Source organism: Vulpes vulpes, chromosome 13 (genome assembly GCF_048418805.1).
Source record: "Vulpes vulpes isolate BD-2025 chromosome 13, VulVul3, whole genome shotgun sequence".
Classification (NCBI taxonomy): domain Eukaryota; kingdom Metazoa; phylum Chordata; class Mammalia; order Carnivora; family Canidae; genus Vulpes; species Vulpes vulpes.
Window position 1 is genome coordinate 117,255,773 of NC_132792.1, and position 17,496 is coordinate 117,273,268.

Below are 17,496 nucleotides of genomic sequence, written 5' to 3' on the forward strand. Positions count from 1 at the left end.
AAACTGAATATATAGAATGAAGTAACCAAGAGTTGCTGAGATCAGGAAAAGGTTTGTGAAAGACGCTTTGAGAGTGTGGCTTAGTTATGTCTCTGACTGTATCTCAGCGGCCTTAGATGGCCTTATTTCTGACAACAGTATTGTTCTAATTATCCATGCTCAAAGTCAGCTGGTTTTTGACAGACACCCTTTCCTTCATTCCTAAATCCAACTGTCCTCCAAATCTTGCTAACTTATTTTTTGAAATGTCTCTGACATCTGCCCCTCTATATATATCTCCCTGTTACTCTGGGCTAGACTCATATCAGTTCGTACTTGGAGTACTGCAGTGGCCCCTTCATTGGCCTCCCTGCCTCCCACTCTTCCCTCTCCTTTCTGTGTCCTGCCAAGCTTGGAGCTCTGTGTCCTGAGATGTCACCCTTCCACAGGCCTTGCTGTGTAAAACTGCACTCTAAGCCCTGGGTTCGAGGTTGATGCTCTTCCTCCTACCTCTGCAGCATCTCATGCGTCTATTCTGTATACAGCGCTGATGAAAATGAAAAGCCCTGTCTTGCTCTCCTGTTTACAACCATGGTCTGTCTTTGCACTCAGTAGTCAGTTCAGTGCCCACTAGTTTGCTGAGTGAGCTGCTCAGTAATCAGTATTCACACCATAGTGCCTGGCCTTGGAGCAGGTCTTAGGCTGTAATATTGTCCTATTTATACGTCATGTTTGACATGAATTCTCCCATTTTGGATCAGTTGATTAATATGAAAGCATTCCAATGTCATGCCTATTTCTACTTTATGCTAGTTAATGCTACTCTGCTTGGAATATCCTTCAGTTCAACAACAAACACTGCTGCTTTCTGGGGGGTTAAAGATGAATGATCCAAGCCTAGAGATAACAGTGACTAGCTAAGAAGAAAATAGAAGACTATAACAGAAAAGCACAGGGTGATACAGAGACTGAACAAAAATGTTGGTTGAGAAAGTTTCCATTGTTATATAGTCAATGAAACTGGAAAGTGCAATTGCAATCCAATAAGGAAGTGACAACTGTTAGAGATGGAAACAAGGGCACCAGATCCAGCTGGTGGGACCCACCTTTCTCCATGCTGAAACCTGCATGGACATTGAAGATTTTGCTTGCTGGGATGTCTAGCAAAGTATTACTGAACTGTACATGGCATAGCACAAGGGTCTCAGGAAGAAGTATTGTTGTAATGGCCAAGGCCTGACTTGGGGTACAGGATCCTAATAAGCAGAAAAAAGATAAATAACTGCCTTAAGAATTTGTAAAAGAGGAAACATATATAGGTAGCAATTTGATTTAAGAAAAAAAAAAAAAGGGAAAGGGAAAGATGCTCAATTGGTTGAGCATCTGACTCTTGGGTTTGGGCTCAGGTTGTGATCTCGGGGTTATGAGTTTGAGTCCTGTGTCAGGCTCTGTGCCCAGCAGGAGTCTGCTGGAGATTCCTCCTTCTGCCCCCCACCCCCATGAATAAATCATTTCTTATTAAAGGAGGGAAAAGGGGTGGCAGCTGGCTGGCTTAGTCAGAAGAGCATGCAACTCGATCTCAGGGTTGTGAGTTCAAGGCCCACATCACCCAATGTAGAGATCATTTAAAAAAAAATAGTGAAAAAGAGGGTCAGTTCTCTCTGATCTGGCCAGCCCTGTTGGCTCCTGCTACAATCAAGGTGAAAGAATAGCTAAGACCCTTGCTTTTGCTGGTTTGTGAATGACTATAGTGGGGGCTTCCATTATCAATATCATAGGGGCCCTCTTTCAAAAGTTTTTGGAATTCATCAGTGGAAATGAGATAGACTCTAGTGAAACTAGACAGCTATTACAGTTGCAAGGTAGCTTTTCAGTCTAAGAAGGTTTGTTTCCCATAACCAATTGCAGTGTGATTCAAATTAGAGATCTCTAGAATTTTATTACAAATGGTATCTTAAACAGAAGCCACACAGCCAGCAAGAAATGGACTGGTGCCATGGTTGGGTCAGCTGCAATGGATGACATTCTAGATTAAATAGGAGGTGGTGTCCTGTTAACAAGATTTTCCCCTGCACAGTTTCTTAATGGTCTCAGTTGGTTGAAACTCTTTCTTAGCTGCCAGTAGTCCAGTGACCATTCTTATCTTTTGGAAACTATCAGCAAGTAATAGCAAAGGAGCTGTTTCATGAGTTTTGTAATAAAATCAGTTGTCTTAGAAAGATTCTGGGGGAAAAAAATTGCAAGGTGTAAATCATAAGATAGACAATAATGAGTGGATATGTTATAAACAGTACTTTGTAAAAGAACCTTGAAAACTTTAAAAATCAAATATTTATATATTATGTATACTTATACTATGATAAAATTAAATAATCTGAAAATAAAATAAGTTTAAAAATTTAAGGACAAAAAGGGCAATTATACTTTATAGATAGGTCAGCCCAGGTGGCTCAGCAGTTTAGCGCCACCTTCAGTCCAGGACGTGATCCTGGAGACCCGGGATGGAGTCCTGTGTTGGGCTCCCTGCATGGAGCCTGCTTCTCCCTCTGCCTGTGTTTCTGCCTCTCTCTGCCGCCCGTCCCCCCTGCCTCTCATGAATAAATAAATAAAATATTAAAAAAATAAAAAAGAATAATAAACTTATAGATAGTAATTATATTCTGGACTTTAGTTTTGCATGTTCTCTTGGCAAAAAAAAAATTAGAATTTGTTCTTTCTTAAAAAAAAAAAAAGAATTAAAGAATTTATGTGGACTTTGGAGTGGGAAGATCTACCACTTCTGCCACTAATTGTTACCTTGTACATGTTACTTGCTCTTAGATTTGGTATTTCTCACTTTTATAATGATGATAATAATTACATACGATTGTTAAATGAGGGGCGTCTGGGTGGCTCAGTCGGTTAAACATCCGACTCTTGATCCAGCTCAGGTCTTGATCTCAAGGTGTGAGTTCAAGCCCCATGTTGGGTACAGGGCATGGAGCCTACTTTAAAAAAAGACAAAAGGGATCCCTGGGTGGCGCAGCGGTTTGGCGTCTGCCTTTGGCCCAGGGCACTATCCTGGAGACCCGGGATCGAATCCCACATCGGACTCCCGGTGCATGGAGCCTGCTTCTCCCTCTGCCTGTTTCTCTGCCTCTCTCTCTCTCTCTCTGTGACTATCATAAATAAATAAAAAAATTTAAAAAAATAAAAAATAAAAAAAGACAAAAAAACAAAGATTGTTAAATGAGATAAAATATATAAAAACTGCTAACATAGCACACTAGAATCTATTAGGAGTTTCTTGTATTTTAGTTTTCTTTCCTCTACTCTTTAATGATTTTTATTATTTTTTAAAAAAGTAATCTTTAGGGGCACGTGGGTGGCTCAGTGGTTGAGCATCTGCCTTTGGCTCAGGTCATGATCCTGAGATCCTGGCATCGAGTCCCACATCAGAACTTGCAGGGAGTCTGCTTCTCCCTCTGCCTATGCGTCTGCCTCTCTTTGTCTCTCATGAATAAATAAAATCTTAAAAAAAAAAAAAATAAAAATATATATATATATATATATATATATATATATATAGGAATTTCTATACCCAATGTGGGGCTTGAACTCAAGACCCTGAGATCAACAGTTTCACGCACCTCTGAGCCAGTCAGGCACCACACCCTCACCTTTTTTTGACACTAAATTATAGCCCAATAACAAAAAAACACCACAAAGTAAATGTGCTGAGCAAGTAACAGTTAAGATGTTGCCTACTCCAACCGTTCTTTTTTTTTTTAATTTTTTTTTAAGATTTTTTAAAAAATTTATTTATTCATGATAGAGAGAGAGAGAGGCAGAGAGACAAGCAGGCTACATGCCGGGAGCCCGACGCGGGACTCGATCCCAGGACTCCAGGATTGCGCCCTGGGCCAAAGGCAGGCATGAAACCGCTGAGCCACCCAGGGATTCCCCCAACAGTTCTTAAATCTAGAGAAGCTGGAAAAGAATTGGGTCTTAGGCCTTATCCCAAACTTATTCAATCTCTGGATGGAGCCTAAGACCATATTTTTAAAAACTTTTCATGGGTATCCTTGAAAATCAGCCATGTTTGGAAATCCCTTGTTTAGGCCACTTCTCAGGCAAGGTTATAACTAGAAAAACAAGTGACTAGATTTAGCCTATATCAAAACCTGATATCCAGTCATTTGTGAGGTCATAGCTGTCAGTGATTTATCAAAGATTTTATTTATTCATGAGAGACGCACACACAGAGAGAGAGAGACAGAGACATAGGCAGAGGGAGGAGCAGGCTTCCTGCAGGGAGCCCGAAGCAGGACCTGATCCCGGGACTCCGGGATCATGTCCTGAGCCAAAGGCAGATGCTCAATCACTGAGCCATCCAGGCATCCCTGTGATTTATTTGTTAAGGTAGAGTTGGCTTTGAAATTAAAGGAAATTTGGATTACTAGTCTAGGAAATTTGGATTACTAGTCTTCAAACGAGTTGAAGGAGGATGGGAAAGTTGGAAACAATCACCCAGACATATAAAGAGATTCCTGACCTTTAAGATTAGCACCGTTTCTGCCAGTGGTAATGAAGAGCTTGAACACAGTTGAATTGGGGGTATTGGTGAGGTGGGTCTTGAGGTCAAAACTGAGTGTTAATCTTGATGATGCATTGACCACCACCTGTCAACAAACCAAAGGAAAATCTGTACCTAAGTTCTTAGAAAATATCGTTCCCTCCCTTTCTAGGCTTCATAAATTATTCAGCCAAAAGCATCTGTTTCACACAAGTGCAAACTGCCCTTCTATTTCATCACATATTTAAGAACTACAAAATCTGTTTACCTTTGAGAAGAAAATATTTTTTCCTAAAAGTTGGTCTTTGTCCATTATTCCGTTTGACATCTTTCCCTTTGGATGACTCCCTATTAAAATGCCTTTGAAGACAAGTGCAACTTTCTTTAGAAAGGCTTCTTTTAGTTACATAATATCTTAGCCTTTTCTGAAACTCCAAAGTACTTTGTTTCTCTCAATAATATTTGTAATGTTCTGTCTTGTATTGCAGGTATTTTTTTTTGTCAAAAATCACTCCTATTAGAATCTAAGTTCTTCAGTGGAGAACCCTAATTTATCTTTGTATATCCTGTATTGTGCCTTGTCTTTTTTTTTTTTTAAGATTTTATTTATCCATTAGAGACAGAAACAGAGAGAGACAGGCAGAGAGAAGCAGACTCCATGCAGGGAGCCTGACATGGGTCTCGATCCCAGGTCCCCAAGATCACGCCCCAGGCTGAAGGTGGCGCTAAACCACTAAGCTACCGGGGCTGCCTGTGCCTTGTCTTTAAGGCAAGTGCTTAATGATTACAATGAGAGAAGATAATTATGATCCTTTCTCCCCAAATATCTTCAACTTCATGTATATTATATGTCATTATTCATGACATTGTGTCATTATAGTAAACGTATATTATAATATAGTCTCCTCAGTACTACCACAGATTTTTGCTTTGCAAATATTCAAGGCCCTTGAAAGCAAGTTAGTGACATTAAAAGCTCAGTAAGGAAGGGAGTTTGGCTTTTTTTATCTTTGTGTTTCCAGAGCCTGGTACAGGGATGACACAGAAGAGGCCTCAATGAGTATCTGCTAGTTAGTGAATAATTAAGTGATGATTTAAAAAAAAAAGGGATCCCTGGGTGGCGCAGCGGTTTAGTGCCTGCCTTTGGCCCAGGGTGCGATCCTGGAGACCCGGGATCGAATCCCACATCGGGCTCTCGGTGCATGGAGCCTGCTTCTCCCTCTGCCTATGTCTCTGCCTCTCTATCTCTGTGTGTGACTATCATAAATAAATAAAAATTAAAAAAAAATAAAAGTTAAAAAAAATTATTTATTTATTCATGAGAGACATACAGAGAGAGAGAGAGAGAATCAGAGACACAGGCAGAGGGAGAAGCAGGCTCCATGCAGGGAGGAGGACGTGGGACTCAATCCCAGGACTCCAAGATCAGGCCCTGGGCTGAAGCCAGGCACTAAACTGCTGAGTCACCCAGGGATCCCCTAGTGATGATTTTATAAAGGACACAAACTAGGGGGCGCCTGGGTGGCTCAATCAATTGCCTTCCTTAGGCTCAAGTCATGGTCCCGGGGTCCTGGGATGGAGCCCCTCAGCAAGGCGTCTGCTTTTCCCTCTTCCTCCCCGCCACCATCCCCCTCCACCACCCGCTCACATTCTCTCTCTCAAGAAAATAAAAAACAAAGTACACGGACTAGGAGATCACAACCTTTTGACTTCTCTGTAGCCTCTGACAGCACAGACGGCTTCCTCCCTTGTGATCCCCTCTCTTCTTGCTTTCCTAGCACTGAGACCCTTCTCAGTCTCCTCAGGTTGTCTTCTCATGCCGCCTCTGCCCCCAGCCCACTCATCTGCTCACCATAGAAGTTCTCTTTAGATGTTATCTGATTTTCCCTTTCTACCTTTATAAACTTTTGCTGAAGCCACCCTGATTTATTCATTGGTCTTCAAGCAACATCTACTTTTGTTTGCCTTTGCACATCTACGCCTTTAGTCTAAAATAACCTGTTCTTTTGGGGCATCTGGGTGGCTCTGTTGGTTAAGTGCCTGACTCTTGGTTTCACTCAGGTCATGTTCCTCAGGGTCGTGAGACAGAGCCCCACGACAGCCTCTGCACTTGGCTTGGTGGGGAGTCTGCTTGAGATTCTCTCTCTCTGCCCCTCTCCAACTTGTGCATATTCTCTCTCTAAAATAAATATATCTTTTTTTTTTTAAATTTTTTATTTATTTATGATAGTCACAGAGAGAGAGAGAGAGGCAGAGACACAGGCGGAGGGAGAAGCAGGCTCCATGCACCGGGAGCCTGATGTGGGATTCAATCCCGGGTCTCCAGGATCGCGCCCTGGGCCAAAGGCAGGCGCCAAACTGCTGCGCCACCCAGGGATCCCTAAAATAAATATATCTTAAAGAGAAAATAAAATGCTTTCTCTTATCTGCCAGACAAATTCCTAATCCTCAAGACACTGTTGATTGTTTTGTGTGCCATGACTCAGATCTCAAGATTAGGTTGGTTTTTTTTTTAAGATTTTATTTATTTATTCATGATAGACATAAGGGAGAAAGAGGCAGAGACACAGGCAGAGGAAGAAGCAGGCTCTATGCAGGAAGCCCGACGTGGGACTGGATCCCGGGACTCCAGGATCGCACCCTGGGCCAAAGGCAGGTGCCAAACCGCTGAGCCACCCAGGGATCCCCTCAAGATCAGGTTTAAGTGTCACTTCTAAAGTGACACTAAAGGGGTGCCTGGGTGGCTCAGTCGGTAAAGCATTTGCCTTTGACTCAGGTCATGATCCTGGGGTCCCCACATCAGGCTCCCTGCTCACTGGGGAGTCTGTTTCTCCTGCCACTGCCCCTGCTTGTATGTGCTCTCTCTCTCAAATAAGTAGAGAAATAAAATATTTTTTTAAAATGTCACTTCTAGAAAATTTAGCCTTAGTGTCTAAGCAGTATTAAAGGACTTTCTTCTGCATTTTTTTTTTTTTTTTTTTTTTTTTTTAAGACTTAGCCACCTATTTGAGAGAGAAAGCAAGAATGTTGGGTGGGGGGAGGGAAGGGAGAGGAAGAGAAGCAAACTCTGTGCTGAGCACTCAGCGTAACTCAGGGCTTAATCCCATGCTCCTAGATAATGACCCAAGCCGAAATCAAGAGTCAAACACTTAACTGACTGAGCCAGTAAGGCACCCCTCTTCTGTATTCTAAGAGCAATTTATTTTTTAAGTTGACAATTTTTTCTTTAAAGCTGTACATCAAGAATTGCATGTTCCCCCAACTAAGGCAGCCAGGTGTGTCTAGACTCAAGGAGCATTTCTGACATGTCACTTGTAAAGCACTGGTCAGTTATGTTGTAGTTATTTAAACTAAATGTGTGTGTGGGGGAACTAAATATGGGATGCCTGGGTGGCTCAGTCGTTGAGTGTCTGCCTTTGGCTCAGGGCGTGATCCCAGAGTCCTGGGATTGAGTGCCATATTGGGCTCCTTGAGGGCTCCTTGCAAGGAGCCTGCTTCTCCTGTCTCTGCCTCTCTCTGTGTCTCTCATGAATAAATAAATATTTTTTAAAAATCTAAATGTAATGATTTTTTTTTTTTTTAGATTTATTTATTTATTCATAGACGCAGAGAGAGAGAGGCAGAGACACAGGCAGAGGGAGAAGCAGGCTCCATGCATCCTGGGTCTCCAAAATCGCAACCCAGGCTGCAGGCGGCGCCAAACCGCTGCGCCACCGGGGCTGCCCTAAATGTAATGATTTCTATCACCACTAGACTGTGAACTCTGTACAGTAAGGCACCACGTACTATGTAGGCACATCTTAGGCAATTTACTCATCTAAAAAAATTGGTATAATACTTTGCAGAGTTGTTAAGATTAAAATTATACTGGATGTAAAATCAAAATTTAAGAAACACAGACACAAAATGCTAAGCCCATAGTAGATGCTCAAGAAACAACAGCTGTTACATTTGAGTAATGTAAGGAGGAACAAACAAGTCCTCTGGGCACAGAGGAAGGAGACAGTCATTTCAGGGGAAAGAGGAAAGGCTTCAAGCCCATCCTTCACTTGTTCGCCCATCTCACCTTGCTTCAGGAATTCTCCCTATTTCTGCATCACATTTTCCTTCTCAACTTAATCTCTCCCATCTCAAAAAATGATCAACAAAAACTTGACTCTAGATCTTCACAGAGCTGTTTTATGCCTGCCATCCCCATGTCCTCTCAATTCTCCAGACTTACGCTCCCATCACTGCACTGAAGCCACTCATCAAAGTAACCATACTCTACTGCGAACCCATTAGTCATTTCTTTTTTTTTTGTTTTTAAAGATTTTATTTATTTCTTCATGAGAGACAACAGAGAGAGAGAAAGAGAGAGAAAGGCAGAGACACAGGCAGAGGGAGAAGCAGGCTCCTCGCAGGGAGCCAGACGTGGGACTTGATCCTGGCACCAGGATCATGCCCTGGGCCAAAGGCAGATGCTCAACCGCTCAACCCAGGCATCCCCCATTAGTCATTTCTGTTTTCAGCTTACTCGACCTATCAATAACATTTGACATGGCTGATCACTTCCTCCTTCCTTGAAATACAGGGACCCCTCCACTTTTTGAAAATTTGCATTAAGCCCCATCGCTTTTATGAAAGACATTAATATGTGGTTCCCCTAAGGAAAAGAAATCCAAAGAAGATTTTTGCTTTTCCAAAAAAAGGTAAAAGGTAAAAATAGCATTCAGCATGTTTTGCAGCAAGCCATTACAGAGGCAGTATGCACCCCAGGCCCCTTTCCTGGGAACCACACTCAGCAGCTCAGCATTCAGCCATGCGGCCTTCTCCCTCCCTCCAGATTTTACTTATTTGAGAGAGAGAGAGAGAGAGAGAGGGAGCATGAGTGGAGAGGGGGGTAGCAGAGGTGGGGTAGGGACAAGCAGACTCCATGCTAAGCACAGAGCTAGATGTAGGACTCAATCTCAGGACCCTGATATAACAACCTGAGCTGAAATCAAGAGTCGGATGTTTAACCTGCTGCACCACCCAGACACCCCTCAAGTGATGGCAATGCTGTCCTTTTTGCTATTCAGTCAAAAACTTGAAGCTGGGACGTCTGGGTGGCTCAGTGGTTGAGCATCTGCCTTCGGCCCAGGTCATGATCCCAGGATCTGGGATGTCCCACAACAGGCTCCCTGTGAGAAGGCTGCTTCTCCCTCTGACTATGTCTCTGCCTCTCTCCCTGTGTCTCTCATGAATACATAAATAAATATTTTTAATTTTAATTTTTATTTATTTATTTTAAATATTTTATTTATTTATGTTTATTTATATATTCATGAGAGACACAGGAAGAGAGGCAGAGACACAGGTAGAGGGAGAAGAGGCTCCATGCAGGGATCCCAACATGGGACTCGATCCCGGGTCTCCAGGATCACACCCTGGGCTGAAGGCAGCACTAAACCGCTGAGCTACCTGGGCTGCCCAATAAATATTAAAAAAAAAAAACAAAAAAATTAAAAAACAAAACAAAACAAAAAACAAAACCTAGGGATCCCTGGGTGGCGCAACGGTTTGGCTCCTGCCTTTGGCCCAGGGCGCGATCCTGGAGACCCGGGATCGAATCCCACGTCGGGCTCCCGGTGCATGGAGCCTGCTTCTCCCTCTGCCTGTGTCTCTGCCTCTCTCTCTCTGTGACTATCATAAATAAATAAAAATTAAAAAAAATAAAAAAAAAACAAAAAACAAAAAAAACAAAACCTAAAGCTATTTTTTTTTGTTTTGTTAAATTAGAAGTCATTCTTGATTTTATCAGATGCATTACATATAATCTGTCAGGAAATTATACTGGATCTACCTATAAAGTACACTAGAATCTGACCAACTTCTCAGTACCACCTCTTACCAGCCTGGTCCCCTGGTCCACATCATGTCTCACCTGGATCATTTCAAGAATAGCTAGCTTCCCACCTTCGATCCTTGCCCTACAGTCTAGTACCAACCAGTAGCTACAGTGAGAGGGAGAGGGAGACGGAGAGAGAGAGAGATTTTAAAACCACTCACCATGTTTCTGCAGGGGGAGGGTTGGTGTTGTTTTAAAATTTTATTTGGGGATGCCTGGGTGGCTTAGCGGTTGAGCATCTGCCTTTGGCTCAGGGCATGATCCCACAGTCCCGGGATCGAGTCCCACATCAGGCTCCCTGCATAGAGCCTGCTTCTCCCTCTGCCTATGTCTCTGCCTGCCTCTCTCTCTCTCTCTCTCTGTGTCTCTCATGAATAAATAAGTAAAATCTTAAAAAATAAATAAATAAAAATTTGAGAGAGACAGAAACAGAGGGAGAAAGAGAATCAAGCAGACTCCCTGCTGAGCACAGAGCCTGATGCAAGGCTCCATCTCACAGCCCTGAGATCATGACCTGAGCTGAATCACTGAACTGACTGAGCCACCAGAGGCCCCGCCACAGTAATATTTTAAAGTATAAATCACACTAGTCATTCTTCTGGTTAAGAATCGTAATCACTGGGACACCTGGGTGTCTCAGTGGTTGGGCGTCTGCCTTCAGCTCAGGGTGTGATCCCAGGAACTGGGGATTGAGTCTCATGTTGGGCTCCCTGGGAGCCTACTTCTCCCTCTACCTATGTCTCTGCCTCTCTTTGTGTCTCTCATGAATAAATAAATACAATCTTAAAAAAAGAATCCTAATCACTATTTAGCTTTGTGTTCCAATAAATTTTCTGGCTAGTTTCCTATTTGACATGTGAGTGTATTTCTTTTCCTGGGATGTGTTTTCTATATGCATACCCCCAAATATCGGAATAGTCACCCTGGCTTTGTTAGGGTTACCTCTCGATATGTTTTCACCACTCCTGGGATGTCATGAAAGACCACTGCTATTCCTGGACTCCTGGCTACTCCCACTCCAGTGCCAGTATCTGTTTGTAGAATGTTGTCAGCGGACATCATCCATATCCCAGGTTCACCTAAGAAAAGACAAGAGAAAGTACTTGGTCACAGCCTCTATCTAAATGGATGCTCACTAACCTCATTCAGACTCCATGTCAGTAGACCATTCAAGCATACAGATCTGCTTTCCTAGGAGAAACAACCAGCTCTTAAAAAAAAAAAAATTATTCATGAGAGAGAGAGGCAGAGACATAGGCAGAGGGAAAAGCAGGCTCCATGCAGGAAGCCCGATGTGGGACTCGATCCTGGGACTCTGGGATCACGCCCTGAGCCAAAGGCAGATGCTCAACCACTGAGCCACCTAGGTGTCCCGGAACATCCAGCTCTGAAGATAACTTCATTTTCTGAGTGTCATGCTCCCCTTTATATACCATCATACCCACAAAATAAAACAAGAACTACTGATCTTCAGAATCACAGAAGGAGCTACTTAGCTGGAGAATTTAATGTTTTTTCCTTAGGAAAAAGGAAAAACTGGGATGCCCAGGTGGCTCAGTGGTTGAGCACCTGCCTTTGGCCCAAGGTGTGATCCTGGAGTCTCAGGATCAAGTTCCACATCGGGCACCCGCATGGAGCTTGCTTCTCTCTCTGCTTGTGTCTCTGCCTCTGTCTGTCTTTGTCTCTCATTAATAAATAAATAAAATCTTAAAAAAAAAAAAAAAAGGAAAAACTCGTTTTACACCCAGGGATAATTCTCTTATGCAACAGGTGACAATTGGCAGGAGACAATTGTTCACTTTGGCTGAAGTCTCAAAGTGGCAGAAGAATGCCACCTTGAATTTAGGTTAGATTACTGATCCTTTTGCTTCCTCATCCAAAGTAGTATAGATTTAGGATGCCCAAGTATTCCAGAAGGGAAGAGAGAGGGACAGTCTTGACAAAACCTAGCAAAAGAGTAAAGTAACAAGTGTTGTTTCAGTGACAAGAAATGAACAACTGGGGACGCCTGGGTAGCTCAGTGGTTTAGTGCTGCCTTCGGCCCAGAATGTGATCCTGGAGACCCAGGATCGAGTCCCATATCGGGCTCCCTGCATGGAGCCTGCTTCTCCCTCTGCCTGTGTCTCTGCCTCTCTCTGTGTCTCTCATGAATAAATAAAATCTTAAAAAAAAAAAAAAGAAAAAAAAAAAAGAAATGAACAACCTTAAGACTGCAATTCTGGCAACCTAATTACATGTTAATGGTGGTTGCTTGCAACTCAGTCATTATAGGATTAGGGTATCTGACCTGAACAAGTAGACTCCCTCTGCATCAAGCCCTAAATATACAGAATCTGCCCCATGTCACATCACTGCACTCAGACACATGGATCCATAGTTCCTAGAGCCACATACCACCCCCACCAGTCCTACTTGGATGGATTATTTGGGAGCATACACCCAGGCAGGGTGCACCGCTTTGGAATATGCTTTCTATAAACCCAGAGAATTAATACTCATTTCTTAACCAAAGATGGATTTTCTTGCACTCAGTAGTACTTCTTTTTTTTTTTTTTTTAAGATTTTATTTATTCAAAAAAATATATTTTATTTATTCATCAGAGAGAGAGGGAGGGAGAGAATGACAGAGAGAGAGAGAGAGAGAGAGAAAGAGAAGCAGAGACACAGGCAGAGGGAGAAACAGGCTCCATGAAGGGAGCCCGACGTGGGACTCCATCCCAGGTCTCCAGGATCACACCCTGAGCTGAAGGAGGTGCTAAATTGCTGAGCCACCCAGGCTGCCCTCAGTAGAAATGCTTTGCTGATCAAGAGTATAGTTTAGCCCAGTACAAGGCCAAACCTTATTACAGTGATGATATATTTAAGAGTTAGGCCTTCAAATGTCCCTCACAAAACAATGTACTCACAATTGGTTCCTAGAACTAAAGTCTAAGTACCCTTTCCTTCCTTTTAGTTCATCCTTTAGTGTTCTTCAACTTATTACCTTTCTTCAGAAGCTGGAAATAGGGAAAAGGCAAAGTACCTGCCACCATCTACATAATAATACAGTGAGCCAAGCACTCAGGAGGTGTATGATCAATATTCCTAGAGAGGCCCTCAGACTTTTTTTAAAGATTTTATTTTGGGGGGCACCTGGCTGGCTTGGTTAAGCATCTGACTTTTGATTTTGGCTCAGGTAATGATCTCAGGGTGGTGGGATCAAGCCCCAGCTCAGGCTGGCCTCAGCAGGAGTCTGCTTGATTCTCTCTCCTTCTCACTCTGCCCCTGCTCCCACTGTGCTTGCTTTCTCACTCTGTCTCTAAAATAAATAAATCAAGTTTTTATTATCTTTTTTTAAAGATTTTATTTATTTGACACAGAAAGCACAAACAGGGGGAGTGGCAGGCAGAGGGAGAGAGAGAAGCAAGCTCCCAGCTGAGCCAGGAGCCCATTGTGGGACTCAATCCCAGGACCCTGAGATCATGACCTGAGCAAGAGGCAGATGCTTAACCAACTGAGCCACCCAGGCACCCCTAAATAAATCCTTAAAAAAAAAAAGATTTTATTTTTGGAAGAGAGGAAAAAATAAAACAAGACAAAATCAGAGAGGGAGACAAACCGTAAGAGACTTTTAATCATAGGAAACTGAAGATTTGTGGAGGTGTGAGGGCTGGGGGGATGGGGTATCTGGATGATGGACATTAAGGAGGGCACATGATATAACGAGCACTAGGTGTTATGTAGACCAATGAATCACTGACCTCTACCTCTGAAACCAATACCTTATATGTTTAATTGAACTTTAATAAAGTTTTAAAAAGATTTTATTTTTTTAAGTAATCACTACATTCAACGTGGGGCTTGAACCTACAACTTTGAGATCAAGAGTCACACACTCTACTAACTAAGCCAGCCAGGCACTCCATGGCCCTCAGATTTAAATCAGTTTGAAAAAATTATCTAAGGAATGAGTTGCTTTCTCATCCTGTCAGCTATGAAGTTAAGAAAGGGAAGGTATCCAAACCATTGTGGCTGAGGAGGTGAGTCCTGAAGCAGATGACATCTCCAACAAAGGTGAGGTGGGTGTCAGGCTCAATGGCATGCTCCACAGCAACAGGGATGTAATCTGCCATACCTGGGTGCCTCCGGTCCCAGATTCCCAAAAGTGTCACTCCTGTGTTCACTGCCTGGGCCACGTAAGTATAGTTTCTATTCCCTGGCTCAATAAGGAGCAGGTCATCTCTGAAATGAAGTAAGAAAGCAGGTAATCTCTGAAAGATCATTGTTAGGACACAGTTCTGGGGGCAGAGCTGATCACAGTATTTTCTATTCAATAGCTCAAAGGTTCAGAAGCAACTTTAAGGTGGAAGGCAAGCAGTGAGTGGCCAAGGGTCAAGTCTATTACCTTCATACACAGAGTACTCAGTAACTCCCCCCCCCCTTTTTTAATTAAAAATTTATCTTAAGTACAGTTTTTGTTTTGTTTTTGTTTGGCATGGAGCCCCAGTGTGGGGCTTGAACTCACAATCCTGAAATCAAGACCTGAGCTGAGATCAAGAGTTGGATCCTTAACCAACTGAGCCATCCAGGTGCCCCAGGACAGCTTTTTGATAATAATACTCCAACAAGCTCCCTATGGGGGCTTTCTGTGAACTAGGGCTTAACAGACTGAAGACACCCTGAAATTCTTCTTCATTAAACAACTAATACCATTCTAGTGTTTCACATCCTAACGAAAGAAATAAAGATCAGATTCTGAGTAGAGAACTTTAATTTACTGGAGCTACTTTATCACCCTAGCCTATCTGCACAATTTTTACTACAATTGTGGACATCACTCCTTTGACTCCACACCTGTTCAGAGCCAGATGAAGCTGGGTATTGTGTGTGTGGAATTTCTCTCCGATGCTGTTATAAAACTGGACAATGAAGGTGAGAGACATGCCCACGGGAAAGGCTGGCAGGGTCCTCCCATGGGCTGCATACAGCTTAGGTTGGCTGCTCATCCGCAGGTATGTCACTGGTGCCACCTGTGGGAGAAGGGCTGCTAGAGGGGAGCTGCGACAGATTCTGAAGTTCACAGTTCACAGTAAAAACAGGGTTCTTGGGACGCCTGGGTGCCTCAGTGGTTGAGCGTCTGCCTTCCACTCAGGACATGGTCCTGGAGTCCAAGAATCGAATCTCATATTTGGCTCCCCGCAGGGAGCCTGCTTCTCCCACTGCCTATATCTCTGTCTCTCTCATGAATAAATAAAATCTTTAAAATAAATAAAAATAAAATAAAAACAGGGTTCTTCTTTCATACGAAACAGCTCCTGATCTGAGATGACTTAAATCAGAGTGAGTAAGAAATATGACAGTACAAGGGACACCTGGGTGGCTCAGCGGCTGAGCTCCTGCCTTTCACCCAGGGTGAGATCCTGGAGACCTGGGATCGAGTCCCACATTGGGCTTCCTGCATGGAGCCTGCTTCTCTCTCTGCTTATGTCTCTGACTCTCTCTCTGTGTCTCATGAATGAATAAATAAAATCTTTTTTTTTAAAGAAATATGACAGCACAGGAAATGGCTCCTTAATTATTAAAGCTGTAGGAATGTGGAGAGTAGTTGGAGCTTTAATATTATTTATTTATTTATTTATTTATTTATTTATTTATTTATTTAAGATTTTTATTTTATTCATGAGAGACACGGGCGGGGGGGGGGGGGGGGGGGGGCTGGCAGAGACACAGGCAGAGAGAGAAGCAGGCTCCACGCAGGGAGCCTGATGTGGGACTTGATCCCGGGTCTCTAGACCAGGCCCTGGGCTGAAGGCAGCACTAAACTGCTGAGCCACCCAGGCTGCCCAAGTCTCAGATTTATTATCAACTTATAGGTTTTTTAAAAAATATTTTATCTTTTTAAAGGACTTTATGTATTTGAGAGAGAGAGAGAAAGAGCCCTCACAATGGGCAGAGAGAGGAGAAGCAGACTCCCCACTGAGCAGGGAGCCCGGTGTGGGGCTTCCATCCTAGAACCCTGAGATCATGACCTGAGTCAAAGGCAGATAGTTAACCAACTGAGCCAACTACATACCCCTAAAGATTTTAAAGTAATCTCTACACCCAGCATGGGGCTTGAATCCATGATTTCCAGACCAAGAGTGGCAGGTTCCCCCAACTGAGTCAGCCAGGTGCCCCCAGATTTGGTGTCTGTTTAGTGGAGAATAATAATGCCCATCCTCAAGGGCTTCTTTGGTAGTTAGAAGAGATAATATACACAAAAGAAGCAACATAGAGGCTAGAATATGCTAGATGTTTATAATGCCTGAAATATTTTTGTGTATGTTAAATTTTTTTAAAGATTTATTTATTGAGGGAGAGAGAAAGAGAGCACATGCAGAAATTAAGGGGAGGGGCAAAGGGAGAGGGTGAGAGAGAATCTCAAGCCGACTCCATGCCAAGCATGGAGCCTGACACAGGGATCAATCTCACAACTCTGAGATCATGATCTGAGCTGAAACCAAGAGTTGGATGCTTAACTGAATGTGCTACCTAGGCACTCCATGTTGGACTAAATTTCTTTTTTTGATTAAATTTTTTTAATTCTAATAACAAAGCCTAATTTTGGTAGCAATAGTTCTACTCTCTCCCACACCCTTTTGCCAACACTGCTCAGAAGTGTACCAATTTGAAGCTAATCCCTCTTGTAACAAGGCCTCTAAAGGCCATTTTAATTGGATGGTTTATACCAATGTCAAGATTGTTGACTTATCTTACAGTTCCTTCTGTCTGCCAGAATAGTTTCTAGTTATTAAACCAGGAAAGCTGCCTCTTCAGGCCACGATATCCCTTTTATTTTTTTGAGTAAGTCCCTGAACTCACCTGAACTCCAGTTATGGTTGTTTGGTTGACTCCAAAAGGTTCTACAGAAGTGACTTCCAACACAGCAGTACCTGCAATGGAACCAGCTTTCAGTAGCCCTTCACCATCTTCCTCGATGACAGATGAATTAGGGAAACACTTGAGAACACGAGAACTCACAAAGGCGGCCCCTTCCCTAGGGAACAAATGGAACATGTGGCATCTCTTGGGGGCTCTGACCAGAAAGAAAGGAGTAGATATTGCCAGGATTATT

At 43.0% G+C, this 17,496-nt stretch overlaps 1 protein-coding gene across 3 annotated transcripts in view; it reads right to left on the reverse strand.

Annotated features, from left to right (window-relative positions):
* NUP210L (nucleoporin 210 like) overlaps positions 1-17,496 on the reverse strand; it is an 82,018-nt gene that overhangs the window by 4,516 nt on the left and 60,006 nt on the right. For all 3 annotated transcript variants that reach the window (XR_011996255.1, XM_072732361.1, XM_025997124.2), the window contains 6 exons: positions 17,244-17,418; positions 15,237-15,412; positions 14,407-14,624; positions 11,346-11,482; positions 4,514-4,640; positions 1,086-1,235 (listed from right to left, as the gene is read on the reverse strand). Coding sequence is in view for 2 of the 3 variants with exons in the window: in XM_072732361.1 (XP_072588462.1) it covers positions 1,086-1,235; positions 4,514-4,640; positions 11,346-11,482; positions 14,407-14,624; positions 15,237-15,412; positions 17,244-17,418 (983 nt within the window). In the remaining variant the exon portion in view is untranslated. The remainder of the gene's footprint in view (positions 1-1,085; positions 1,236-4,513; positions 4,641-11,345; positions 11,483-14,406; positions 14,625-15,236; positions 15,413-17,243; positions 17,419-17,496) is intronic.